Source organism: Vitis vinifera, chromosome 11, assembly GCF_030704535.1.
Source record: "Vitis vinifera cultivar Pinot Noir 40024 chromosome 11, ASM3070453v1".
Lineage (NCBI taxonomy): Eukaryota > Viridiplantae > Streptophyta > Magnoliopsida > Vitales > Vitaceae > Vitis > Vitis vinifera.
Window position 1 is genome coordinate 1,693,810 of NC_081815.1, and position 27,985 is coordinate 1,721,794.

The 27,985-nt window shown below is 35.3% G+C and overlaps 4 protein-coding genes across 9 annotated transcripts; 1 reads left to right on the forward strand and 3 right to left on the reverse strand.

Annotated features, from left to right (window-relative positions):
• Positions 1-337: 337 nt before the first annotated feature.
• On the reverse strand, positions 338-6,215 carry LOC100247581 (CRM-domain containing factor CFM3, chloroplastic/mitochondrial). 4 transcript variants are annotated; one of them, XR_002031119.2, is made up of 11 exons: positions 5,130-6,215; positions 4,415-4,895; positions 4,197-4,327; positions 2,635-2,985; positions 2,366-2,522; positions 1,995-2,287; positions 1,813-1,872; positions 1,615-1,704; positions 904-1,108; positions 733-827; positions 338-565 (listed from the first exon to the last, which is right to left on the reverse strand). XR_002031119.2 is itself a non-coding variant. In XM_002279469.5 (9 exons), exons 1-9 carry the CDS (start codon positions 6,120-6,122, stop codon positions 1,010-1,012), a joined length of 2,655 nt encoding a protein of 884 aa, XP_002279505.2. In that variant the 5' UTR covers positions 6,123-6,215; the 3' UTR covers positions 428-1,009. The 4 variants fall into 4 exon arrangements, 1 of the variants encoding a protein (XP_002279505.2); XR_786835.3 differs by having other exon boundaries at positions 733-1,108; XR_786836.2 differs by having other exon boundaries at positions 428-827.
• A 1,321-nt stretch (positions 6,216-7,536) lies between these two features.
• LOC100242449 (cytokinin dehydrogenase 3) lies at positions 7,537-10,031 on the reverse strand. Its single transcript, XM_002279483.4, has 5 exons — positions 9,319-10,031; positions 8,836-8,963; positions 8,495-8,752; positions 8,139-8,407; positions 7,537-8,032 (listed from the first exon to the last, which is right to left on the reverse strand). The coding sequence occupies exons 1-5, from the start codon at positions 9,932-9,934 to the stop codon at positions 7,738-7,740; spliced, it is 1,566 nt and encodes a 521-aa protein (XP_002279519.1). The 5' UTR covers positions 9,935-10,031; the 3' UTR covers positions 7,537-7,737.
• Positions 10,032-18,124: 8,093 nt separating this feature from the next.
• On the reverse strand, positions 18,125-24,987 carry LOC100252472 (translation machinery-associated protein 22). 2 transcript variants are annotated; one of them, XM_002281833.5, is made up of 7 exons: positions 24,704-24,982; positions 24,537-24,626; positions 22,795-22,859; positions 22,029-22,110; positions 21,860-21,927; positions 21,690-21,773; positions 18,125-18,688 (listed from the first exon to the last, which is right to left on the reverse strand). In XM_002281833.5, exons 1-7 carry the CDS (start codon positions 24,849-24,851, stop codon positions 18,632-18,634), a joined length of 594 nt encoding a protein of 197 aa, XP_002281869.1. In that variant the 5' UTR covers positions 24,852-24,982; the 3' UTR covers positions 18,125-18,631. The 2 variants fall into 2 exon arrangements, with proteins under 2 accessions (XP_002281869.1, XP_059596665.1); XM_059740682.1 differs by lacking the exon at positions 18,125-18,688 and having other exon boundaries at positions 21,596-21,773; positions 24,704-24,987.
• LOC104880631 (LOB domain-containing protein 9) lies at positions 24,868-27,650 on the forward strand. Of its 2 annotated transcripts, XM_010657884.3 has the most exons (4): positions 24,868-24,953; positions 25,812-26,244; positions 26,321-26,448; positions 27,390-27,650. In XM_010657884.3, the coding sequence occupies exons 1-4, from the start codon at positions 24,931-24,933 to the stop codon at positions 27,481-27,483; spliced, it is 678 nt and encodes a 225-aa protein (XP_010656186.2). In that variant the 5' UTR covers positions 24,868-24,930; the 3' UTR covers positions 27,484-27,650. The 2 variants fall into 2 exon arrangements, with proteins under 2 accessions (XP_010656186.2, XP_010656188.2); XM_010657886.3 differs by lacking the exon at positions 26,321-26,448.
• Positions 27,651-27,985: the final 335 nt, after the last annotated feature.

Below are 27,985 nucleotides of genomic sequence, written 5' to 3' on the forward strand. Positions count from 1 at the left end.
AACTCAATTTCCAATTAAATTCCCCACAGATGTGAGAATTTCTGGAATTTGGGAAGTTTATTTTGGAAAATGGAAAAAAGGTTTGCATTAGGTCATCATCCTTCCTAAGGACTGATAATGACTTGTGAGTTATAACCCATCTACATTGAAAGTTCATCCCTCAAAAAAAGAGATACCCACTAATGAAAAACATGTACACAGGTTAAACTCCACTACCATGTATCAGGTAGGTTGACTGGAAGTGGGAGCATTCTTGAATTGGTAAAGTCATGAATGACAATTTCCAGAAGGAATTGCTGCTGTCTAGCTGAAAACCTAGGTATTGTGGACATAGAACTCATGCGAAGTATTGAGTATTGATCACTGCAATATGATTTAACATCCCTCAATATTGTATCAACTCCTCTGATTAATGGGTTCCAAGAAATGAAAAAAGGAATCTCACGCCACCTCAATTATACATGTATAAGTGATTCAGCTGAACAACACCATCCTGTTTGAACAGAAATTTCAAATTCAAATTCTTTCTATGCCTTCAAAGAACCACTCTGCTTTGCATTTGTCCCTAATATTTACCATGAAAGATCAGTAATATGTTAAAGAGGCCAAAGAACAATGATCAGAAAATGCAATCATTAATTGATTGACATATTTACAGCCATGATTTACTACAGGCAATGGTGAACTTCTCAAATGGTGCTGCACAGGGCATAATGAATGAGAAAGAGATACCTATTTCATTGCCTTCCCTTCCTGCTTAAAAAGAGTGATTTTCTGACCTCCATTATTGGTAATTGCAGGAGGAAAGTTCATGATGCCACCATATACTGTCCATGCCACACACAAAAAACTTGTGTAACTTCATCCTTGGACAGTTCAATTGATGGATTAAGTTAGACTCACCCTTCTTAGGTTTTCAATCTCGTGCATTGCTCAAGAAGTTGAAATTCCTGATCATTGTTTTACTCATGCAGTAGCTTTATCTTCCAAGCCTCAGATGGTGGAATTACTATATTGATCCTCCTTCAAGCAGGAGCTCCTTGTTTTGGATATTGCTACCCTTGTCTTCACTCCCATATATTTCAAGATATGCTTCTTCCCCTTCATCCTAGTAAAGAAATCCAGCATTTTGGTTAGCAACAAGAATATAAGCCAAAGACTGTCAGTCTAATCCAAATGACATCCTAGTGTATCCAAACTAGAGATTTGGAAATGGGAGTGATGAATCTCATCTCCACGAAAATAGATGTGCAGTGAACAACATAATACCATACAGAGTCTAAATTACATAGTTGAAACATAATGGAGAGTAAGAAAATAAACTTACTAGGATTAGTGAAAATGAATTATAAGAGAACTTCAAAGGATAATGACTCACTTAGCAGGATTAATAAAAAGCGAATTATAAGAGAACTTCAAAGAATAACGACCTTCTATGGCAAGTTATAACTGGAGTAAGTGAAGCAAAATAGCATGTTTGTCATGGCAACAACTAGTTCTTAGGTTTTAAAGTAAAAAAGGCACAGGAAGATTTTGAAGCAAGTGTATCTTGCATGCTAACAAACCATATAGGAATCTCTAACCCAGATAAAACAATCTTAAATGCTCATTCACCTCTTCCATGTCTTCATCGGTAGAATAAGTACCATCCAATCTTGAATAGAAGGCTTTGTCATCAATCCCATTGCCAGTCTTCATTTCTTCCTACAAATGAACAGCATAATTATTATAAGATATGCATAGTCATTCTCCAGGTTATCCCTGGTATTGCATAGCCATATGACCACATATTTGTCAAGAAGGGTATCATACAGGTAGAGACTTCAGCAATTTGATCCTTTCCTCTAAATCTGAGATATGATGCTTTAGTGCCTGCAAAAATTGGGCACAAATTTAGATGTAAAACGCAAAGAATATGATGGTTTTAGTTTGAGAAGAACCATTAAAGGCCAAAACCTTAGCATCCTGGCATCTTGAATTAGTTCTAGTATTACCTCATGTCTCTGAAGTTCAATTGATCGAGCTAATGCCTGCCTTTTTGTTAATAGATTCTTGGGCCTCAGTGCATGAGGGCGTTGGTAATTCTTCCCACGATAGACAATAATTGCATAGCCTTTGGGAGTTCTGTCCACAGATACTAGCACACCACCACTCTCAGCCTCTAGAGAAATAGCAATATGCTTGACTTGTGCAAAGTTTTTTCCCTTCACAATTATCTTTACCAGCTCCCGATACTTCCAGTGTAAGTGCATGTTTTCTACAGTACCATCAAAAATCCCTCGCGTCCCTGACACAAAAACCAAACATGTATTAGACCCTTCCCATCAGAACCATTCATCCCAAGAATAATTGCTGTGATCCATACCTAGAAGCAGGAAGGGTTTCATGCTCAAACCAATCTTACGAAATAAAAATCTTTCCTCATCACTTAGGGTTTCCAAATCCATTGGGAGCTCTGCTGGTTCCAGATCCTCTTGCACTTTTCTTAAAGCCTTCTCAGTCTTTTTTAATTTCGCTTTCGCCTGGTATGAATGAGAGTAATAAATACATTGAAAATCAAGAAGCTCCACAGAAGGTTTTTACGCGTCTCATAATCTTTTATGGACTGCTCAGTTTATTGCATTTCTAACTTACATGAGCAAGTTTCTTGCCAACATATCTGACTAGTGAAGCATGCCTAGCCAAAGCTGAGTCTCTAATCATTTTCCCCACATCTTCTTCACTCGGTTCACTTCCCCAGCGAGAAGTTGCTGCCAATGTTTCAGCAAGGGTTCCAGCAACCAAAGGGCCTTTAGCAGATCTGGCCTTTGAATCAATCAAGGCTGAGGCCCTATGTCGTGCTTGCTCTTCCTCATCCTGTTGGAGATCTCTTAGTTTCCGCCTTTCTTTCAATGCCTCCATAACATGTGGTGGCAAGAAATCATTACCCCTATAAAAGACAATATAGTCCTTGTTTCTAGAGACTAGTGTTCCGCCTGTCAAGTTCTGCATGAATAAGATGAAAGTAATCAAAAAAGAAAGAAGAAATGACTAACATTGATGGAGTATTCAAATTAAGATATTGTAGATTCTAGAACAGTTGGGATTAGCAGAGCAGATAAAAAAGAGGTGACGCAATCCAGGAGTTTTTTAGAATAATTCTACTAGTACCTGGACTTCAGAGTTTAAACAACACAATTTGACATGTATCTGGCCAGAAACAGCCAGCCTTTTATATGAAAAGCATGCATAATTCATTCCAAAATTAAGAAATTTTACTTTATTTTTATTCTTTTAACAAAAAATATTAATATACAAATAAAAAGAACAAAAACAGTCATGCATATATTTGTGCGATTTTGGAACTAGATGTCATTTTCGTCTAGCAGTAAATCAACAATGTGTGTTCCTAAAGAAGATAAAAGAATATTGTGCTTTTGCTTTAAAAGAATCTAACGAATTGATTATGTTGAACTACCAATTTTTCTAAAAACTTAAGTTTTGTAGGATTTGGGTTCACAATGTACCCTCCCTCACATGCTGTCCCTTACACATGGAGAGATGCACAAACCAATAGGCAAACAATCATAATTAGCCTCTTTCGAGCTTACTCAATAAGTTGGGGAAATAAATATGCAGTGAGGCTAGAATACATGACCTCCTCTCAAATGAGGCTTTGATACCATGTTGAACTACCAATTTTCTTAAAAGCTTAAGCTTGCAGGATTTGGGTTCACAATGATGCTCTTTAACAAATTATAACATACAAAAATCAAGTAAAGGTACAGTGAAAAATAATTACCCAACTAACCTGAATGGAGCCCTTGTTTCAGGATTTTATCCATCAAATGTGGTTTCTCATTTACACTTGGACAGCATAAAATGGCCAGATGATTTTTTCCTTCATAGTTAATAATGGTCAATCCTCAGACTATCTCAATGCGCTAGGTCAATGATGATATATTGTGGGAGGAGAAACCAGTTCTCAACAAGTGTTGGGGGACTTAGAGCATATACAATCAGATGTTAACAGATTTACAGATCATTGAAAATTTTTTTGATTTATGTCACACAAGAAGTATGATGTTAGCTTTGATCATACAAATCAGCCTTATGATACTTAAACACTCAAGTTTCATATCTTTCAATATTCATTCTGCAGGAGTAATTATTAGAATGATCTATATTCAGAAGCTACAATAGTTGTTAGTTCTTACTTTCAGTTCTTCTGCCATCCTATCATTACAAGTATTTTGTACACCACGTTTGATCGCTATCTTTGCAATGGCACTTCTCTCCCATAATTTCACCATAGCCATAGCCAGACCTTGCAGTTCCCTGCTCCTTCCTATGAAATTCAATTAAACACAGAACCCATAAGAAACATGATGGCATTACTATGAATTCAACAAGCATAAATATCATTCTCACATACCCAGGGCAAAATGTGGAGGCATTGTTCTTGCAAGCCTTCGGATGAATGTCATCTCCCTGTTTCTTAAACAATGCCTCATCCCATAAGGAAGAAGCCTGAATGGAGGTTTGTATTCATGAACCACACTAGGAAGCAAGTCTGCATCAACCGGTAGCGGTTCACGGCCAGACCAATCTTTAAAGCGTGGTCCCAACTCATCTAACAAATGGTTGAGTTCACTTAAATCCATAAGTTCTTCTTCAGATAGATCCTTCAAATATCTTGCAGAATCAGAGATAACTGATTCTGTAGTTTTAACTATGTCTTTCACTCCTATATCCTGAATAATGACATTTGCTGCATCTTGTGAATATTCCGAAATATTCACATTATCCCGTTCTTGCTTGATGTATGATTGTACACAATGAAGTTTGTACGCCATTCCCCTGTACAAAACAACAGAACTACCAGTTCTCCATATTACCAATCCACCGGTTCTAGTCTGAGAGCACAAAATTTAATGCACTGTAAGAAGTAGCATACACAATTTTACAAGTACTCCATAGACAACTTAGAAAACAATAGTAAATGCTAGTTCAAGAATCAAGCAAGAGAATCTTAGTTAAATTCAACTAAGTGCAAGTAAGTCACCCAATTAAGATATTTGAAACTTCGAAATCCTTGAACCAAGCAAATTATAGAAAAGAAGGGGATAACACAAAGCAGAAACACTGACCTCAAGAATTTCATGGGTTCTTTTCATGTTGCATGAAGAAGGCCCTTCAAATTTCAATTTCACCACTTCATCCTTCCTCCACTTCTCATGAATAGCATCCACTAATGATTGGGTAACGCCTGCAGCTCCTACTTTTATTCTCTCTAGCATCCTCAGTGCAATGTTCTTAAGCCTCCGCAGTTCGTGCTCAGGGACCATTCTTTCCGCCATCCTTGTATTTCTCCTTCCCCACCCATCTCTTTCAACAGGCTGCAATCCTTCTCGTCTTTTCCACGGCAACTCAATTAAACTACTGTTACCACTAAAACCCTCAAAATTTCCAAAGTCTTCATCACCACCTGGGGGCTTCTCATTCAAAGATACATTGGCATCACCCATCTCAATTTCAGTCTTCTCAGTTCCCAACACTCCAATTGGGATTTCATCAACTTCAACACCTTCTCCCTCGAATTTTCCATCGGAATCAACTTCCTTCTGGAAACTCTTCGACCATTCATCAACACTTGCGCGATGACTGCCGAACCCAACCACATTTACACCTTGTTCACAACTGTTCTGAGAAATTTCAGGCTCAGAAACCAACCGGGGATTTCTGGGTTTGCTCTCATGGATACAAGGAACAGAAACGAAACGACTCTCAGAAGCGGAACTCACCGGGCTACCCACGGACGAGTCTATAACTTCTGAATCAGGCACAACAACCCCAGAAGAGTTCTGGGTTTCCTCCGCTTGCTCTTGCCACGGAAATTTCTCTCTGGGAGAGTTGATTTTGAGAGACCATTTATCGCGAATTTGCTCAAAGAAGCTCGGCCTGGGCTTCCTCTTCGCCTTTGTAGTCTTCAAGGGCACTTTTACTTGCTGTGTGTCGACTTGGATTGAGTGGTAAGAGCAAGAACAGTTGAATTTGAGGGTTCTGAAAGTGTTTGAATAGTGGGCCTGAGGTTGAAGAAGAAGATGAAGATGAAGATTTGATGGAGATGGTGAGAGCGCCATCACCACTGAGAGATGGTGCCCGACCAGGAAGCTCTGCTCCCAAGTGTCGAGATTTCTAGTTAGCAGGCCTGAACCAACCCAGCATCAGGCCCACATTCAGTCCAATGAACTGTGCCCAAAGTCATCTTTGATTGAACATATGGGCCACGTTGAGCCCATTGTTGCACCCGGATGTCTAAGCCCGGTCGAAAGCTTTTGTCCTTGTTTCTTGGGAACCTTGACCTCGGAATAATTGTCTAGTTTATTGTCCAAAATACCAATAAATTAAATACAATGGAAATTATTTAAAAATTAATATTTAAAATTTTTTTTCTCAGAATGAAAGAGAAAAAGAAAATAAATCTAAAAGGTAATAGTAGCTCACCGCCCAAATCTTATACTTTAAATCTTTTAGTATGTAATAATAACTAAATTTGTTATAAATCATTTTAACAATCCAAAGACTCAGTTAAAGGGAAGTGTCTAATTGGATTCCAGAGCCCCACACCATCCCATTTCCTGTGGTCCTTAATTGGAACAAAGCCCCATCATGGAAATCCAAAACTTAAAGAGAATATTGGGACCCATCAACAGCATTATCATGGTCACTCCTTCCAAGAGGGTATGTATAGTCACATTTTCTGGGAAACCAAACAAGATTTGACAATCAACCACAATCATCTATATGCGTGTTTCATACAATGTACAACACTTGGATTTGGACCCACAAATCAAATTTCACTATACCCACATGGTAATTTGGACCTACAAATCAATTTCACTGTAAGGGTAGGTGAGACCGTGAGAGACTCTGCACCATGTGTCAACTAAATGGAAACCCACCAATAAACACGAGACTAGGCCACTAGTCTAGGCTGTATTCTCAACTACAAACTGGGCAAAGACCAAGGACTAATTAAAGAGCTATGAAAACCAAGTGCAGAACATGGCATAAAAGTCCTAATAGCAGTGCTTCCAGCAGTAATGGGGTGGGCAGAAAAGTGAGGGTGATGAGGCATGGGTCGGCTGCAAGTATTATATATTTTTAAAGGCAAAATTGAAAAGGCAGATGTCCGGACATTCAAGACCAGCGCCTGCGGCCAGCATGTAGAACCTATCAACAAGATACCAAGCCTCCTCCAACTCCTGAGCCCTGTCTGGGAATTTTCTCATAATAATAACAAAAAGTGAACACATGATATATAAAAGTCAAGAATGACTGCAACGGCTTCCTTGGTGTCTCCTGGTTGCCAACAACTTGAATTTAAAGCTGTAAACCCTTACGCATATTATCGACCCCAACAACTTGTTCTTTGTCTTCTTCACCTCTATCCATACATTCATTATTCTGCAGATAATCATCATTACTGGCAATCTAATCTATACATTATATACCGCACAATTAATTAATACTAGCTTCACACTGCAAAAACCCTGAAAGAAGTACTACAGTTTCTTCCATCTAATCGGATATGTATTTATTCAAAAATATATAAATATCCATGCCAACCTGTAAGATAGAATATAGAACATATGCGCTACCTAATCAACTAATACTGCATTTTTCATGCATGGAAATATTTTTTATGGCTAATGTAGATTCAAAAACCTGAAGCTAAGTGTCCAGTTCTACAGCTTAAATGGAATTGAAAATTCGCTGTCCGGGGGATAATATATTTTTTGGATCAAACTGAGCTTTCCTGTCTTCGAAAATTTTCCATTTCGGACCGAAATGATTCATCCAATCTGCCTTGGTTGTGTAACGGGGAAGATATTGCTTGATCTTGATTCCAGCTTTGTCACAAAACTTCAGGATTTCTTTGTTTTGATTCTCCAAGGGCTCCCAATCATCAGCCCCACTTGAATGCAACAACCCAATAGAGTAGAATATATCTTCATCTGGTATAGCTGCAGACATCCCATTATCCCACCTACAATATATAAATAAAATTTAACCACATTTAGTGTTGTGATTTGTGAACAAAATTATAATATTCCTGATTGAAGAAGAAAAAGGGAATGGTTCAAAATGCTTACTTGTTTCTGATCATTGGGTAGACGAGGAGGGGTCCAACGGTCTGGTTTGTCTTGAGGATAATGTCCCTGAAAACACCTGAATTGAAGTCTGAGATACGAGATTTCGGTACGAAGAGGTTCAGCCATGGATGAGGGACATCCCACAGCCCTTTTGCCTGAAGCTGGAGCTCTCCGTTGTGAACTCGGTCTAGAAAATCTACTAGGGTGACATCTTTTGTAAAAACAAGACCAGGAAGAAACCTCAGGCCTTTGAAAAGCTCTTGGAGTTCCTATATCAAGAAAAATATATGATTGTTAAGGCTAATGGTAATAAGAGAAACCAATCGATCAGCTACCAGCTGCATATGTATATGTACCTCGTCCACTGTATGGCTTGTGAGATCATCGTAATACTTTACGACTTCAATGGAGTAGATGATGCCATTTTTGGTCAGTAGAGAAGATATTATTGGGTATTGGGATTTGGAGAAGAATGACGATCTCCAGTTATTTGGAGGACTCTGTTTGGTGATGAGAGAGCCCTCCAAATAGTCCAGGCCATTGATTGAGATCAAATGCTCTTGGTCTTCAGAAAATGTGGAGAAATCATCATAAAGCATTCGCACCCACTTCACCTGCAATCAAATTCAAGTTACTTTTATAAAATGAGGAATCAATGATCACTTCATAATTTGAGTTCATTGATCTCAAAACTTACTCTCTTAGGCGCTGGCTCTAGAGGGATTCTCGCTCTTGTTATAATCCCAAACTGCCCGAGACCTCCCAGAACGGCATAAAACAGGTCAGAGTTTGTCTCTTTAGAGCAAGTCACAAGCTCCCCTTTACCTGAATTGCGGACTTCATTAGGAAAAGTAAACCCTAAATAACTGCATGCATGCAGGTAATTAAAACAGAGTTGAAATTATTGTAATTAGCCTGTGAGACTAGGCTCAGAAAAATTTGTAGTACAAGATCACACCCAGGAGATCTCCCAAGTTTGAAAATATTTTTGTCCCGTATGTCTGTGACAGTGCTATATTCCAATATACAGCTAAGACCCCCCAATGAAGACTAGAATTTGGGCTGATTTTTAAAGCTGCATGGGACCTAATGCACATGCTGGTATGCCATTGAAAATGACTGGATTTGGATTTGTTGATCAGAGCAGCTTAGGGATGAGAGGGAGGGAATAATATTGTACCAGTAATTATATCCATTTCATGGACATTACTGATCTGAGGGCCATGGCGGAAGGTCTGGCCACTGCCGCCAGCGTTGGAGAGAGTCCCACCAACGGTTAGGTACAAATAGTCGGTCCACGACACGGGTGCAAGTCCATGCTCGAGCGTGGCCTGCAGCACATCGATCCATAGCTGATGACCACCAACATCGGCATATGAACCGGACACAGGATTCTTCGTGACCTTGATGCCAATTCCGGCGCCGGAGTTCTTCAAGGATGTCATGTCCACCACAACCCCATTAGGAGCCATGGCTTGTCCGCCGAGCGAATGGCCTCGGCCTCTGGCTGCAATAGTAAAGGGAGAGGGCTGATTATAGGAGAATTTCACAAGAGACACAATGTCTTCTATGGAAGAAGGATAAAGCACTGCAGCTGGGGTTTGTTGGACAAGTTTGCCAAAGTCCCTAGCGGCTTTTGCAGTGGCATCTAGATCCACCCTGAGCCGAGTGGCGATAGTGAGGGTGTGGAGTTGGTGGGGGAGGACATCAGCCCATGTTAAGGTTAAGCTGGATATCAAATTGATTAGAAAGCTGATCAGAATGAAATATGTTGGGATTGAATAAGTTTTAGCCATGGAAGAAGAAAGAGGTTAAAAATACAGCAGGTTGGAGAAAGTGGGGATGGTGGTGGGGAGAAGGGGAGAGAGAAAAGGGGTCTATTTATAGAGGAAGAATTTGCATGAAAACGAGCATGAAATCTTCGTTGGCAGAGAAGAAATCTTTGGCGTTTGGCTTTTGAAAACGACGTCGTGGGCTAGCAAGTAAAGCTTTTTCAAAGATCTGCAAGGACGAGACTTGGGATCCATTCCCATTCTCTCTAACGTCATGACTTTCTCGTGTTATAAAAAATACAACAAAAGTGAAAAGAAAAGAAAAGAAAAGAAAAAAAGAAAAGGAAAAATTCACTTGCGGGTGGAGATGAATAGATGATCATATTTTTTAAGTGTTTTGTGTTTGTTTATGGCTGCAGTTCAAAAGATTCCTAGCCACCACCCACAGATTTCTTCATTCTTGTGGGTCTGCTGAGGATCAAGGACGAAGAACCCAGGAACCATCCAATGTTATCTTTATCTATCCTACGGTTAATTATGCAATCCATTGCAATGAATCATAATGTCTCTCTTTTATTTATTTTTTATTCTTTTATTTTTTATTTCTTTCTTATTTCCATTTTGGGATGAAATATACTGTCAGAATCAGTAACTGTACATAAGGATCTGCTCAGATTTTCTTCTCTGATTGAAGGGGGCATTGTGACCAGTTCAATGGGATTTCATTTTCCCAAATCACAGATTTTCTCTTCATTCTAAGATTTTGTAATTAATAGGGAGTTTTCTTCAGAGATCCTTACATTTATGGATGATGCAATGGGGAGGTGGGGGAGACATCACCAAGATTTTTCTTCCTTGTAAGATTTTGTTTGTATGTATCCCAGGCTACATGCATATCAGTAAAGTAGAATATGAGGTTACCCGGCAGCCCCCACGCTCTTTGATGGAATCATCACCCCAAATCCCAAGTTTTCAAACAAGCCATTGAGCTGTTTTTGAAGCTTAATTAATTCCTTTTTTATAAATTAAAAATTATTTCACTTTTAATTACTACATAACCATTTAAACATCTATTAAAAATTATATTTAAAGAGAAAAAAAATGTGCAATCGTTGCCCGTCATCGTCATCGATCCATGTTGTAATAGATTAAGCTTTTAGAAAAGTCGTTACCTCTAGCAAAAGAGCCCGGGTCCGAAAGGGTTTGTCACCATCTTTCTAAAAGGAGAAAATAAAGTAAATCTAATAAGATATTTTTTTCTACTCTAAACTTCCATGTTCAACCTCTAAATTTCTTCTTCAAACATATACCACCATAAGTAATGTCATGTTCAAATAGAACTTTGACCTAACCAAAAATTTCTAAGCATAGATCAAATAGGCACCTTGAGGGTCTTAATAAAAGATTTGGGGTCACAAATCTGTAACGCCCATTCAACATATAATCTTTGACCCAAAGATCTCCAAGGAATGCATAGCATTGGGGCCTATCTCAAATAGACCATGCATGCATACCATGCATATCCATATTCTATTCCTAGTGATGGAATTAAACAACCTCATCTTTGACATGCATGTGCATCATGAGGGTTGTAATAAATGTCGTATCATCTAGTGCTAACGAATGGGTCGTGGTTAGGTTAATCTTCTGCCTAACCTAGTGACTTTTTATGTGAAAGAGTAAAAATTTTGATATCAGATTAACCTATCGGTTGAATCTAATGGATAAACACGAAAGGATTGTGGATCAAAATCTGGAAGTTTGCAAGTTATGACATGAGAAGATACTGAAGATCTTAATAGGAGACAAGTCAGGGGATCACGTGGTCCAGAAGCGAGACCACGAAATCTGAGGTCATTTGTTTTTTTGGGCACGTACCAGACCTTGCATGGTGAGAGAGGTCCAAAAAGTACAGATAAACAAAGGCAATTAATCACCCTATCCCTTTGTACTGATCACCGATCAAGGGTCCACTGCTGATCATATGTTGTATGCTAAATAATTAGCCGGCCCTAAGCCCACTTGTGAAATTAAGGCTAGCATGCTGTGAAATTTAAGGCTGTGTTACTCTGTCTGTACTATGGGGGTGCATGCTAGGGGTTGAAGGGTGACAATCGGGTGTTATCCTGTCGGGTTGATGGTGCCCTACTCCGGCCAAACCTAAACTTCACCCCTATTTGTTACCAAGGGTTCAAATTTTAATTTCAACATGGATAAAATGTACATATCAGCTAGATATTTACAATAATTGATCCTGTTATAATTAGTACACGGGTTAGAGTCATGATGAACATGATTAACTTCGATCTAAATTCTACTACTTTCTTGTCATTATCGAACGGTTATTAGGGGTCGTATTAAAAGTTTTACGATAACTTTTTTTTATTTTTTTATTTTTTTTGGTGTATGGTATGATTGTGTCTGTTCTAGCAACTTATTGAGCTAGGGCCATTGTGTTTATATATAAAAATGATGCATTTGATTATAGGTGATGGGATTGTGGTGATAAATGAGTGAGGGGGAACACCATATGATAAGAATTATGAAGGGAGATCGGCTATCAACTTTTGGAAGCATAAGACGCCGCCCCCTATTACCACTTTTTTCCTAGGATTGAATTATATATGGTATAGTGATAGAGTTAATAATACTATTCATATGTTGTTAAGACCCACCAAAGTAGGAAACCAGGCAACCAAAACATTATGAGAGGGTGACACTTTTCTTTCCAAATCAGCGACAAGGATAGATAAGTATGCAGATGAAAAAGCCTAAATTTTGGATGAAGAGAATCAAGAGAGCCATATGCTTGTGAACTGGCAGGCACACACACATGCACATCAGCACAAGGAAAGTATTGGACTGACTGCATTGGGTGAGTGAAGGTGTCTTGGGAAAACTCAAGATTTTTTAATAATATCGATTAAAAATTCTCTTTCAAAGAATAACTTCACTTAAAATTTAACTGAAATTGTCTATTTAAAATACAACTTTCAATTGAATTTCATAATAATACCGTAGATTTGAAAGTAATCCTATAAATATCATACTTTAATAAACTTTTTTATTTTTTTATTTTTAATTCCGACAAGCTCAATGATCAACCAAAGTCACTGAACTCATGTGCAATTGTGGTTGTGGGTCTGCCCCATTAAAGACATTTACTGTGGTTTTTCCACCAAGTTAAAACCAAGTACTCCCTTGATGATCTTCACCCCACCCTTTCCCCCCACTTGTCCACCTACCTACTCTTCTTCTCTTCTTTCTTTGGCACATTTTCCTCTTCCATCCGGAGGCCAAAACATCAATCCCCACCAAGATTAGCAGAGGTGCTACCGTTTAATATATTTTATTTATTTCTCTAGTTATAATATCAAAATATATTTTTTTAGTATCTATCGAAAAATCATCATTTTTAAGTCTCATCACTTGTATATATCTTTATTCAATGACTTATATCGAACGGTTTAAATTTTTTATTTGATAGGCATCATAACAATACTTTAGTATCTTTTTATTTATTTATGAAAAATAAAGTGCTTCTCCGAGAAAAAAGGAAAAAAAAAAAAAAAAAAACAAGACTAATAAGGGGAGGTATGATAGTCAATGGGCAGGTGTGAAGTCACTATCATTTTCAAATTCCATTGGCTTATTGCTTGGGAGTTAATATAGATATGCTATAGTTTGGTAAAATAATATTCTCTAGCAATGGATCAAGTGACACCGAGATCATTGTCGAGTTTCATTCTAACCACTCAAATTATTGTACCAAGAAGGGGAAGAAAAAAAAATAAAAATTTTGGGAAGATAATAATAACCAAAATTATATTATTATTTTACATTCTACTCACATGTTGTCATGAGTAATAAATAGAGTGCGAGCCAAGGAGTACTACCAACATCCCACATCGAAAGATTAATAATAATACAAAGTTGTTAGCATGTGCAAGTGTGTTCCAATTTGTCTATATCTCACCTAATCTTTATATCACATCACCATTATTTCTCTCCTCATTTTACTAATTGTAAAATGGCTCACGAATCATACTTTAAATACAAAAGTGTTTTTTCCCCTGATGAATCCATGAAATTAATTGCCACTTTTTGTGATGAGCGGGCGTGCAATGTCTTTCTTTTCCTCTTTGTGATCAAAAAGAGGGACAGAATGATTTCAAATCTAGATTCAATCCAAGCTTACTTAAAGGATTTGAACTCTTGCAAAACCTCACGTACGTGATGATAACCAAAGAATATTATACATATTTCATAGAAGCATTGCAGCATCGCAGCATCGAATGGAATGTGTGAAAAAGACAATGCAGCAAAGGTGATTTAGGGGAGGTGGGACAAAAGAAAAGAATGTACTTAATTGCATAAATTCACTTTGTGGGTTAATGTTGTCCTCAAAAACTAGGGCTTTTGTATGGAAACTAGAAAGTACCCCCTAAAAAATGAGTGGGAAATTCCAAAAGAGAAGCTGCATTCACACCCTGTGGGGAAGGAAGGGAGGACTGAGGAATGTGAAACACAAATGGTGGGGTGGTGGGGTTGTGGGGTGGTGGTGTGGTGGTCTGGACCAGGCTGTTGGCAAATGTTGAGGTTGATGATGATGATGATGGGGGAGAAGGTGGAAGACAGTTAATAAGTGGAGCTGGCCAAAAAATGAAGCTTGACTTGAGCCCAGAAGCCAAATGATTCTGGAATGAAAGTATGAAATAGAAGATTAGGATCTATCCCACATGATAACATGGATTTGAGAACCCCACACCCTGGGGCGGGGCCATTTTGTCTGAATTTTTCTTTCTGTTTTGTCAATTCTTAGCGAGAAACATACGTGGTTTTTTGTTGTTTTGTTTGTCTCATGTTTTGCGGAATTTTCAGGATTCCATGTGAATTTTTGGACTTGTTTTTTTGTGTTCTTCTTTCTTCCATGAAATCATTGAATTGACGGAGAGGGTTCTAGATTTTTGACTTGATTTTAATGGGATTTGCCCAAATTTCCTGTAATCTCAATTATTTGGGCATCCAAACACAACTCCCTCATCACTTGTCCTATTGAGGATCCTTTCTGTGATTTTAGGGCATTGGTGGATTCCCACACTGTCGTCTGAGCCAATTAATGATATTGTTTCTATTTGTCTTTATTTGGAAAATATAAGAAAAGGAATGTGAAATGTCAGTGCATGTTGGTTTTGACTGGAGTTTTTTTTTTTTTTTTTTTTCATTTTTAGAGAAAACAAAAATTAAGCTTACAAAAAATTGAGTTAAAAAGGACAAGTAAAAATATCAATTTTTTATATTTTCAAAATTTTAATAAGAATAAAAAAAACATTTTCTAAAAAACTGAAAACAAATAAGACAATGGAATCATATAAAAGAAATCTTGTCACATTTGCAATTTAAAAGATTCTACAATCAAGATATGTGTATATATAATTAGAAGCATAATAATGAATGAAAGTTGTCTTTATTTGATGGTCGTATTCAGATATGACTTTCAGTATTAAATTTTTAGGCATCTTTCGTTATCATTTGATTTTATTTCTAAAGTTTTTTATTTTATAGTATTGTCGTTATTATGCTTCAAGATTACATATGATTTTATTATTCTGTTGATGTGGATAATTTATAGAGATGAATTATTATATATTTTTTATTCTAAATTTTTTTTCTTATGAAATTTGTGCTAAACATGTTGTTACTTATTTAATTATTAAAAATAAAATATTTCATATCATGTATTTATAATAAAATGATTGACTAATTTGTAATTCTTTTCATTTTTTTTGGATAAAATAAAGAGTGTACTTTGTTTGCTTTAATACTTTCTTTGGATGTGGATCACATTCATTCAATTTTGGAAAAAAAATGTCAATTCCATCAAGTTAGATTCCTTTTCCTTCTTATCTTAGATGTAACTCAATACTGTTATGGCTAATTCATCGTTGATGGATTAGGCTATTAAAGAATTTTTTTTCTTGATTAATTTAGTTTGAAGAACGAAATGGAATTATTATTTTCAACGGACATATCAAGATAAGCTTTCTGATTTTAGTATTGTCGTTATCATGCTTTGAGATTATATCTGATTTTAATATTCTATGCATAGTTTATAGAGATGAATTATTATATACTTTTGATTATAAATTCCTTTTTTTTCCTTATAAATTTGTGCTAAACATGTTGTTACTTATTTAATTATTGAACATAAAATATTTCATATCATGTATTTACAACAAAATGATTGAATAATTTGTAATATAGGGGTGCAAATAAGGTCAATTTGGTCGGTTTTTGGATAAAAAAATGAACTGAACCAATATAGTCGGTTTTACATGTGATAAAAATCGAACCAACCAAATTTGGAGTTAAAAGACCAAACCAAACCAAACTTTTTGACAAACAGTATGGAAATATTTTTCACCTATTAGGATAATATTTATTTTTAAGTGAACATTAGTATTTCAAGATGTGATTAGTCGTATCGTATATAAGATCACAGTTGCATTTAGGTTAATGAAACTATACTCTCAAATGGCTTTCAAAAGTCCAACAAGAAAAAGTGAAGAAGATTCATCCATTTTTAAAAAAAAATCATAGAACATTACAAGTGATTTTTTATTTTTTTTAAATATTTTTTAAATAAAAATACATTTCTAAATTTTATCAAACTTATTATTATTATTTTTCAAAAACGCTTTTTAGGATAGAAGTGTTTTATAAAAAATTCGAAATCTTAATTTTTCTTCAAAATAGGCCTATTTTGCTAGCAAACCCTTCTATTGTGAAAAATTAGGTAAAAAATTCGTAGGAATGTGGGTGAAATTTCTTGCTTCTTTCTTTCTTATTATTTTATTTATTTTTTATTTTTTATTGTTTTTGTTTTTGTTTATGTTTTTGTTTGTCTCATGTTTTGTGCAATGGCAGAATCCCGCGTCAGTATAATTGGATTTGTTTTTGGTGTTCATATTTTCTTTGCTGAAATCATTGAAATGACAAAAAGTTCTAGATTTTTTCCTGGATTTTTCTTAGGATTTTCCTTCTTTTTTTTTTTTCTTTTTTTTTCCTGTAATCACATATAGGACAACAGAAATTTCTTGAAATCATCACAAGCACTGTTAAGGATTTTCTCTGTGATTCTAAGGGATTGTTGGAATCTTAAAGTATCCCAACTCTTTTTTCAGTTTTTTGTCTTTGTTTGGATATGGAAATTTGATGGAGAAATACAAGAAGAGGAAAAATAAAAATAAAGGAAAAGTGAAAATAAAAAAATAAAAAAATAATTTAAATTCAATAAATTATTATATATTGTTTTAAGCTCATTTAATTTATTTTAAAATTTTATATAAAAATTAAATAATTTGAAAATATATAAATTTTTAACTAATGTTATTTATATTTGATTTTACTTTATATTTTTTATTATAAAATTAAATATAAAAAATTATTTTCTTCAATAATCAAACATGAAAAAAATAAAAAATAAATTTAAAGTTTCTTTAGCAAAGATGAGACATCTAATGTCACCAAAACCAAGTACTTTCCTAGCTTAGACAAGATCAAGTCAAATAGAGTTTGAAAATGATTCAATCCAGCCAAATGTGTCAAAGGCTATCCTGTTTATGGGATTTGTAAAGATTTATCCATTCGATGTGATGTTTATGGGATTTGTAAAGATCCATCCATTCAATGTGAGTCCCTCAAATAAGCTTATTTAATTCATTTTTCTCTTTTTTATATAAAACTTAAATAATTTTAAAATATATAAATTTTAACTGTACCATATCAATGAAGGCGTAACAAGGTTAAAATAATGAAATTATATTTTTTGATTAATTTTAGTTGTTCCATTTTTTCATTCCAAAAAGTCCTCGTATACTTACAATCACAAAAGAGTTGTTGGTGATAGACCCCCTTTAAAAGTTGAAAGGAAGATCACGTGATTCAAACTAGTCAATAATATCTTAGAATCTCCTCGTGATCATAGACATTGCCGCTGCTTCATTCCTTCGGGAACCTGCCTACGTCCAACTCACCTCTACAGAGATCTTCCGACGGTCAAACTTGGTTCAGATTCAGACTCCCCCAGTGAAAACCCAAACAAAGCCTGTCCTTACCACCCATGAAGTCCAATTTGAAAGAAAAAGGAAACGTATGATCCAGGTAAAAACCAGTGCCATAGAGAAAATGAGGCATTTGATACCATGATCTCACTTTAGTGGAAAATGCAATTTCCTTTGCATGAATGCATACCAACTTGTAGAATAAGAAAATGGTATGGTTAAATTTGAAAAAAGAGAACTCACCGTGGTGGTTGTCACTTTCCACTCTGGTACAAGTGACTTTTCCTAAAAGGATCCTAGAGAATATTATTCTGTGGCCACAGCTGGTATACACAATGTACTTGGAAAAAGCCTCGAGGATTTCCTTCACCAGCTCTGGATTTGGTTCATGCAAACAAACCAGAAAAAACCACACTCTTGCCTCTATACGACAACGTCCATTACTTTTCTAAGCATACATTTCAAAAAGATAGTACCATTTTTGCAATGAAAGATGTGGAAGAACGGGAAAAAGGATTGGCACTTGGGGGGCATCCCATTCTGGTAAACCTTGGCGAGTGGTCAAGCAGCCATTATGTTGAAAACGTAGTAAGTTTGGTGAGTCACTCCAACTGGAACACGGCATGCTCCGTTTTCTTGACATGCCAAAATTCCAGAATCAGGCGGCTGCCACCTTTCTCCCATCTTCAATGAAGAAAATTGCAGTTTCGGGGACCTGAGAAAATGAGAGAAAATGCTTTAACTTATGCAGCCTGATGGCATGTTCATTTTTTGTGTGATAAAAAGATATCTATAAATTAATCTACAATATAAAAGGATGGTTGAGAGCACAAAGATCACTCCTCTACCAAAATATCAAGAACAAGCCAACCATAGAGAAAGCTCTCTCGTTCACCAAGAATTGAATGATCCATTTATGAGAACCATGGTTAACAATACACCTCTTGCAGATAAGGGTCTCAAATTCCAGTTTCAACCTAATACTCAACCTTGAAACAGAATCCTAGACATTCAATTTATTTTTTTTATTTTTTTGTGCCTTGAAAACTTAGAATGTCTTTGACAGTGATTTTAAAAATCGTTTCTAATCTTTTTAACATTTGAATGATAAAGAGAATTTTCAAAACTTTCAAGAAGCCATCATTGGCGTTCTTAGTCCAAGTTACTGAAGTTAAATCCAATTTGTACACTGACAAAGTTCAGTAGTCAAAAGTTTGAATTCATGATAAGAGATGTATGCAGACACATAGAAGTTCGAAACTGAAACATCAATATGTTTCGATATCTGGACTTCAGGGTTTTTTTTTTCTTTTTTTTTTTTTTGATAAATGAGCACAAAATATATTAAAAAAGGGCGGAAAGCCACAAAGTATACAGGGAGTATACAAAGCAGCCAAAAAGCAAAAAACGCATAAACAGAACAACTTCACCAACCCTTAAGGAGCCACTAACCGCTCCAAGAAGCCTAAAACCGAAGAGGACTCCTCTTCCATATACACCCTAACCCAACTCCACAAATTACATACAAAAGAATTCTTGAGTGTCTGAATAGCTAAAGAACCCCCTCTAAAAGCTAACATATTTCTTTCATTCCAAACCGTCCAAAAAATACACAACGGGATGGAATTCCAAATCTTTTTCCTTTTTTTCCCCACAAAAGGGCCCGTCCAACAAAATAACACCTCTTTGACTGTCTTTGGGAACACCCACTGAGCCCCAAGCAAGGGAAGGACGATCTCTCTGAGGACCCTGACCACTGTACAGTGTAAAAGAATGTGATTTACATTTTCCTCTTCACAACCACACAAATAACAATGATTAGGGAGCTGTCACCCTCGTTTTTTAAGTCTATCCAACGTGAGGATTTTTTTCCCAAATGGCCTCCCACGCAAAGAAAGCAACTTTGGTTGGAACCTTATCCATCCAAATGCTCTTTTTCGGAAAGACGAGGGGATTGGGAGCAGCCAGCAAATTATAAGCATCCTGAATCCGAAAAATATCAAGACCCCCTCTTTTCCATAACACTGAGTCCTCTTCTGAAGAAATCCTGAAGTCCCTTAGCAAAAGAAGTAACTCTTCTATTAAATCCAGTTCCCAATCATTAGAATCTCTAGACAATTTGAGATTCCACCTTCCTTGACCAAGGCTTGAATCCCACACTTCATTGACCGTTGCGTTTCTAAAGACCGCCATGGCATAAAGCTGGGGAAAATTTTGGGACAGCGCTGCGTTGCCGCACCAATGGTCAATCTAGAACTTGACCTTAGTCCCCCTCCCCACCTTGAACTCAATGTTATCCCAACACCAACTTGCCTCCTTCAGGATCTCCTTCCAAACCCCCACTCCAAAAATACCACGAGCTTCATTAGTTCTCCAACCACATCCCTCTTGGCCATACTTCACCCCGATCACCTTTTTCCAAAATAGATCTTTTTCAAAGGCAAATCTCCATATCCACTTACCCAACAATGCCTTGTTCAATAAAACAATCTTCCGAATGCCAAGACCCCCCTTCTCCTTTTGAGTGCACACCACCTCCCAATTGATTAAGTGGATTTTCCTTTTCAGGCTTCCCCCTCCCCAAAGAAAATCTCTTTATAATTTTTCAAGCTTTTTTACCACTAACTTGGGCATTCGAAAAAGGGACAATTGGTAGATGGGAATGCTGGCCAATGTACTTTTAATGAGGGTAATTCTCCCGCCCTTAGACAAGTAATGCCTTTTCCAAAGATCTAGTCTTCTCCTCATTCTTTCCTCCATCCCATCCCACATAGACAAGGCCTTGTGATGGGCTCCAAGGGGCAGCCCCAAATACTTAATAGAAAAATCCCCCACTCTGCACCCTAACTCAACAGCCATATCCTCAATATCTTCAACCTCCCCAACAGGAATTAATTCACTCTTAGCCAGATTAATCCTAAGACTAGAAGCCGCCTCAAACCACGCCAAAATCCAGCCAAGATGAGTTAGATGCTCCTTCCTTGCTTCGCAGAATCAGGGTTAATATGCAATAACTAGTTCAAAAGTTGAATCAGCTAAAGAAAAGATTGACTCCTCAAGATCCTCACAAGAACAAAGAAATATTTACTAGGAAACAAGTTTCCCAACGTAGTATTCAGCTTAACAAAAAGCAAAATCAAGGTTTTGAAGTATTAGCAAGTCAAGTAAATTAATGGGGCACCTTCTGTGACTTACATTATTCACTAACAAAGAAAACGTCCAACAGCGCATCACTACTCCTTCAACTTTCCAAATGAAAAAGGAAGCTGACCTTTACATTATATAAGCATGAAATGGTTGATTCAAAACAATTTCAATAGAATGTTGTCTGCATAGAGGAATAGTGAAGGACAAGCAGAACATGCGGACAATAGCAGAAAAAATTCAAAGAACAACGTTTTCTTTTTTTGCCTGAATTTCATGCTTCTATTTTTGTTTGATGAGATGTTTTCTCCAATATTGTACTGTCAATATGCTCTTAAGCCAGGAGATTTTACTTTAAAAAGTTTTGGGCTGGAGAATGACAACATGGTGCTACTTAAGCAGCTACATATCCTTACTTTCTAGAACATTTTGACAACACCTGGAGCTTAATCAAAGTTATAACCTGTCTAGTGATGAGTAGTTAAAAACTAGTTTGAATCATTAAGTAAAGTGAGAGAATAACCAAAGAAACACACAACACATATGAAAAGGAAATGATAAGAATAAATTACATCAGGCCATGTTTCTGTAATAAACTCCACAATGTCATAGGCTATGTCTCCTTGGACATCAATTTGCTCCTTCTCAGTTGGACCCTAAAACAAATCATCCAAAAAATTATAATAAGATATGGCATGCATAAGGAAGATCAAGTTTTGTACTACTTAGAAATCATTCACACCTTGACAACAGATGCTCCTGTAGCGAACTTTTTCCCAAGCTTCTTTGAAGCATCACTAAGTTTAATACCTGCAATTTAACTCACAAGCCAAGTTACTAACAAAAATATCAACAATAATAATTAACTAAACAATATTGGAACATAAGATTCAAAGCAGCATATTGCTCACCAAAGAGTTCCAGCCCCTTCACAGTGGTGATACATTTTCGCTTATTACGTACAATCTTCTCAATAACAACTTCTTGCTTCTCCTGCAAATCAAAATCCAATGCCAAATTCAGTTATATTTATACTCAGAAAAAAGATCCAAACAAGTGAGTATTGGAAACTGAAGAAACAATATGCCTGCCTGCAATAACACAAAAGAAATAGAATCACATAATTCACATTAATACTCCTTTCCTTTCAAGACACAGCTATGAATGCAATCTAAGTTGCTTTATGATGTGGTCCACAGATAGGTTGCCGACTGTGAAGCACAAGCATCAAGAAGGGTACAACATGACAAGGACACACCAATGCAGAAATTTAGAAAAAATTTAGCTGTCAAAAGGAATGCAAGGATACTAGATTCATGCTAATGACATAATTCAAGGATAATGAAACAGGTAAACCCAACAAAATATCAAAAAACTAGTAATAGAAGTTCTTGGACGCTTTTTTGACATCAAAACGCCTAGTAGTAAAGGAGTGGCAGAATTCTTATGCATTAGCTACCATTCCTGATTCAACACTACTTGACCACAGTTGTCCTTGCTCGCTCACATTTAAGCTTATCCAAAGCTCTTACTACAAGATCAGAACTATTATATCATCTCCTTCCAACTTTGGCTAGGGAAAATTCATTGCCATTAGTCAGTTTTTAAGCCAAGGTTTCACAATAGAAATATCAGCAGTCAATACACAAAACAATGTAATCTGTCCAGAGCTCTTACTTTCCTTTTTATCTTCCCACCAGGAAGACGTTTTACTTCTTCTTGCTTAGATGCTGAAGCACCACCTGCACCCACAATAAATAGATAAATAAGTCAGTTGTGCTCTAAACAGTGACAAAAATATAAAATAAGGTACAAATATAAGATACAATAATAGTACATTAATAATATAACATATACTTTGTCCAAATTTTGACTTTTTAGTTTCCAGACACAATAGTCAAAGTAATAGCAACAAACCCAGCTTCATCAAATATAAAAATAGAGTGTAGAGACAATTTTTAACTCCCATTAAAATAACACAAAAGAAATGGGTGATATAATGAATGGAAATATGCTTATCATCATAAAACAGAGCTTCTACAAAGATATGATTCAAGAAGCAACAAAAAAAATGGATGTGTTACCACAGAATATTGCACCCCAAATCAAGATAGAAAGACATAAAATTTTAGATTACATTATATCAAAAGTGGAAAAAGAGAGCACAAATAGACATCAATGAACCAAAAGCTCCAATTATGAGACCAAAATTATCGCTATTGTTTTCATAATCAAAAGCACATTTTAGTACACATATTAGACAACACAAAATGCCTTGTAGAGTTTATTGGAGTTTACAAATTTTCAGCAGCGTTTAACTAAATGAAGATTCATATCTCAAGCTAAAAAGCACCTAGATTCTAGATTTCCACTTAAATGGAAATATGGAATCATTAATGATTTAAGAAAGATGTTACCTATGAAGAAACAATTGAAGAATGATACACTTCAATAAAAAAATAAATCCCTACTAAGAACTATGGAATTCTTTTTTCTAGAGGAGCTTGAAAGGTATCAACCGGAAAGTCAAAATCATAGAATGGTGGTACTTTTCGCAACACAATCTAATTGACTAGGAACATCAAGTGGCGGGTCCTCAACTACAACCATGTGTCACATTTCCTGATAGCCATGCTTCATGCTTATAGAGTCAAGTAAATCCATGGAGAGTGAAATTGGAAACCAAAAAAAATCACTAAGTCTCCGTTTTTAAAAATCACTTTCAAAGATTTTAAAATTTGTTGTAGTAAAAAATTTTTGATACCTCAATTTTTTTAAACAGCTTTTAAAACCATTACTTTTTCAATATAAGCATCTAAGAGTTTTCGTGTCTTGTATAAAACTTAATACTATTTTTCTGATTTTAAAATCTGAAAACAGGAAGTGAATCCAAACAGGCACTAAATTCTCACTTTTTGATATTCAATTCTATGTGATCAAACAGCACCACTAGAAAACCACAGCAACCAACATTCCAGCTTTCAAAGTTTGAATCTGTGCAGAAATCATAACTTCAAATTCCACCAATACAATCCCTTATCAAAAGCAAAATGTTTGATGATGGTCTTTCTACTTCCATTATCAAGTCATGCCTCTCTATTCGCACCTAAATAATTCCATTTATAAAACAATCCCCAAAAATCATTCCCATGGAATAAGATCTTTTGGCCGATTAAGTTGCAGAAATTGGATGGTTTTGACATCGGGTCTTCGTTATTCCACTTGAATTTCCATCCAAACATCTAGATATATACATATAAATCCCGAAAATTTTCTCCAAGATATTCCATGTTTGGCTACAAAATTATTACCATCCATCTTTCCAAATCCTCAAGAACCTCAACATGATTTCCCTAGACTATCATTTACCCTCAACAATCATCTTATTAGTGACAATAAAAAGACATCGATGAGCTCACCAGAAGGAGCCGATCCATCGGCGGAACCAGAAGAAAGAGCAGTCGACTGTAATTGCTGAGCAACTTTATCAGCTTCCTTTGAATCAGCCTCTGCGCATTAAGAAACAAAATTTCAGATTCAAAGGAATTGAAAAAGGGGGTATTAGGGTTTTGGGTGTTTGGAAAACCTTTAAGGAGATCGGGGTAGAGATCAGGCGCGTTTTGGATCAACCAGGGCTTGCATTTCTCGAAATCGGATCCAAATTCACAGTACTCCGCTGGTAAACTGCAAACCTGACAGTAGAGTACTCGAACTGGCTGGGGTTTCTCCGCCATTGAAGCTCTCCGTCCCTCTGCGAAGCTGCGATCTCAAAAACGGTGCGTTTTGACGACGCTTTCGGTGAAAAGGACGGTGATGCAAACGACGTCGTTTTACGTGTAAGTCTCATATCAACATTCTATGCCTTAATTATTAATATTTATAAAAAATTTCAATTGTAATATTTACCCAATAACCAATATTTTATTTTTTATTTTTTTATTTTCTCTTAATTAGAGAGTGTTTATTTTTTTACTTTTTACTAAAAGTAATTTGTTTTTAAAATTTAGGTTGTTTATTTTTCTACTGTTTCATAACTTATTATAAACTTTTTACTAAGTAGAAAAAGTCAAATTATTTAACTTTTTCTAAATAGAAAAAATAATATATCGAATTTTTCTTTACTTTTTAATATTTAATATAAATAAAATACTACAAAATTAAACAACCAAACTATTAAGTATCAAAGTTCTATTTATAATTAAATGAAAAAAAACACTACCTTAATTTTCAACTTAATTACCACTAAATTCAATTTAATTATTATTTAACTTTCGATTAATTAAGTTTTTCTCTAGTCGAAATTAATTAAAAATTTTATTTATTTATTTTTTGGGCCATTTTTTCATTTTTGGAAGGACACCGTCTTACCAAATATGTCTTTTTCCTTTTCCTCATTTACAAATTCATTTTGATATTAATATCCATTAAAGAAAGAAAATTATTAAATTATTATATTTATTTATTACTAATAAAATCCAAAATTCCATTTAAAAAATAATTTTTTTTAAATATCTTCAATAAATCCAATGATTTTGGATTATTTATTCATCAGAGAAATCCAACCTCATTAAATTCCTCCATATCTACACCATCTGATTGTATGAAAAAATGGTAAATCTCTGGTCTGTGTAATCTCTATTTATTCTCAATTCTCTTGGGTTTATGAAAAATTGTGGAAAAAAAAAAATGAACAGAGAGGGCGGTGGTCAAGGAAATCCTCAAGCCCAAGCAGCTTGTGCTTCATGTAAGCACCAGAGAAAGAGATGCGATAGCACATGTGAGTTAGCCCCATACTTTCCTGCTAGCAAGTACAGGGAATTTCAGAATGCTCATAAGCTCTTTGGAGTGAGCAACATACAAAAGATCCTCAATGCCGTCGAGCCGGAGCAGAGAACCGCGGCGGCCGAATCCCTTCTCCTTGAGGGCACCTTCAGGAGAGAAGATCCGGTGTACGGGAGCTTCGGGATTGTATGTAAATTGGAATCAGAACTAGACCTCTGTAAGCAGGAGCTCTATGCTGTAAACCGTCAATTGGCCTATTTTAAGGAGCGGGAGCAACTCCTACAGCAAAAGGAGCAGTTAGAGGGCATACTGGAGGTTGAATCTTCACTGTCATTGAACAAAATAGTAAGACCTTAATTTGCGGTGAACAATTTACAATTTTTTTTTAATTAATTTATGATTTTTTTTTTCTTTAATTTAGCCCAGGGGATTTTACTTTGGTGATGATGGTAAAAACTTGGATCACGCATACCATTATCAATCAACATTAGAAGTGGGAGAAGATGTAAAACCCTTTGATATCCAATCAGACGAAATGATAGATTTCAGGTAATGGCAAAATTGAATTAATAATTTAAGGTTATGCTCGGGGAAAATTTGAGGAAAAATATAAAAGAAAAGTAAAATAAAAATAAAAAATTGATTAAAAGTCGATAAAACATTTGTATTTACTACTTCTAACCCATTTTACTTATTTTTACTCATTGAAATAAAAATTAAATAATTTAAAAATATATAAACTTCTAACTAATTTAATTATATTTGATTTTCTTTTATATTTTTTTTAGAACAATCAAACATAAAGAAATAATAATAATAATAATAATTATTATTATTATTATTATTATTTTGTATTTCTTTTCTTTGTTTAGCATTTTTCAGAACCAAATATAACCTAAGAGTTTGGATGTTTATTCTTAGGTGTTTTTTCATATGTCAAAACCATATAAATTATGATTATGATCATGAAAATAATAATAATAAAGTCTTTGATTCTCTATTTTTTTTTCAATAATTTATATTTTGCATAAATCATTGACCTAAGATCTAGTATTTCTTTTTTATTTATCAAAAATGAGACTTTGAATTTTTTTTTCTTTCACTTATACATTTTATTATCAAAATAAAACCTAAGACTATGTTTGGTTCTCAAAAAATAATAAGGAAAAAAAAAATTTAAGAAAATAGTTTTCTCATGTTTGATTTCACCGATAAAAAATATAAAAAAAATCAAAAGTAATTAAAATTAGTTATAAAGGGAAATGAGTTTAAAAAAACATATAAAAATAAATTATTAACTAGAAGCTTTTTTTTTTTTTATTCACTTTTTTTTTTCTATTTTCTTTATTTCATATTGTTCCTCAAATTTTTCAGAAATCAAATATAACCTAAAGAAATTTTTGCCAATAAACATCTACAAAGGCTAAATTTAGAGTAGGGTTAAAATATTTGTAATATATTGGACTAATACTTTGATATTTATGATGCAGTTCTCAACCCAAGGCTCATGTAGATGGCTCCCAAACTATAGGCTTGTCTCAAGATCAAGGAGAAGGCTATTTGGAGACCAAGAAAGAAACATAATGAAAATTGGACATGGCATGACCATGGGTTTTCTCTTAGATTAGTTAGAAAATGTCACACACCACAGTGGATTAAAGCCTAAAAATGCCTGCAAAAATTCTCAATTAGGGTTTTGTAAACCCAATTTAAGTCATGAGTTGTATGGATTTCTTGGATATGGAATTATTTGCAGCTATGGAAGTTATAGGCTTTCTTGATATAGGGGAGTTGCCTTCATCAAAAAATGGTTTGGGATAAGATGCCCAAAAGGGCCAAAACAAATCAATTGCATAAAACATCTTGGACCCATAATTTGTTTCCCTAAAAAAAAAGCTTTTGCTTTTTTTCTTTTTAGAATACTTTTGTCAATTAGCCCACCCTTTTTTTTGGGGGGGCTCATTATTTACTCTAAAAAGTGACATTTTGAATTATTCAAAATTTCCTAATGAAGTTGGAATCATTTAAAGCAAAGTTCTAATTTTCATTTCTAAAATTTAGGATGGGAAATGGGGAAAATGGAAAA

Bases quoted from the DNA above. Each gene is read 5' to 3' on its own strand.
- LOC100252472 (XM_059740682.1), bottom strand. From the start codon at position 24,851: ATGGCGGAGAAACCCCAGCCAGTTCGAGTACTCTACTGTCAGGTTTGC. The intron at 22,860-24,536 runs GTGAGCTCATCG...TTGTGGGTGCAG, and splicing joins CGATGGATCGGCTCCTTCTG to GTGGTGCTTCAGCATCTAAG. The intron at 22,111-22,794 runs GTAAGAGCTCTG...TTTGATTTGCAG, and splicing joins GTGGGAAGATAAAAAGGAAA to GAGAAGCAAGAAGTTGTTAT.
- LOC100247581 (XM_002279469.5), bottom strand. From the start codon at position 6,122: ATGGCGCTCTCACCATCTCCATCAAATCTTCATCTTCATCTTCTTCTT. The intron at 2,288-2,365 runs GTATGGATCACA...TTTTTGTGTCAG, and splicing joins GAAACCCTTCCTGCTTCTAG to GGACGCGAGGGATTTTTGAT. The intron at 1,109-1,614 runs GTGAATGAGCAT...TTTCTTTACTAG, and splicing joins CCGATGAAGACATGGAAGAG to GATGAAGGGGAAGAAGCATA.
- LOC100242449 (XM_002279483.4), bottom strand. From the start codon at position 9,934: ATGGCTAAAACTTATTCAATCCCAACATATTTCATTCTGATCAGCTTT. The intron at 8,964-9,318 runs GTACAATATTAT...TCCGCAATTCAG, and splicing joins TGAAATGGATATAATTACTG to GTAAAGGGGAGCTTGTGACT. The intron at 8,033-8,138 runs GTAAGCATTTTG...TATATATTGTAG, and splicing joins TACCCAATGATCAGAAACAA to GTGGGATAATGGGATGTCTG.
- LOC104880631 (XM_010657884.3), top strand. From the start codon at position 24,931: ATGCAAACGACGTCGTTTTACGT. The intron at 26,245-26,320 runs GTAAGACCTTAA...TCTTTAATTTAG, and splicing joins CACTGTCATTGAACAAAATA to CCCAGGGGATTTTACTTTGG. The intron at 26,449-27,389 runs GTAATGGCAAAA...TTTATGATGCAG, and splicing joins GACGAAATGATAGATTTCAG to TTCTCAACCCAAGGCTCATG.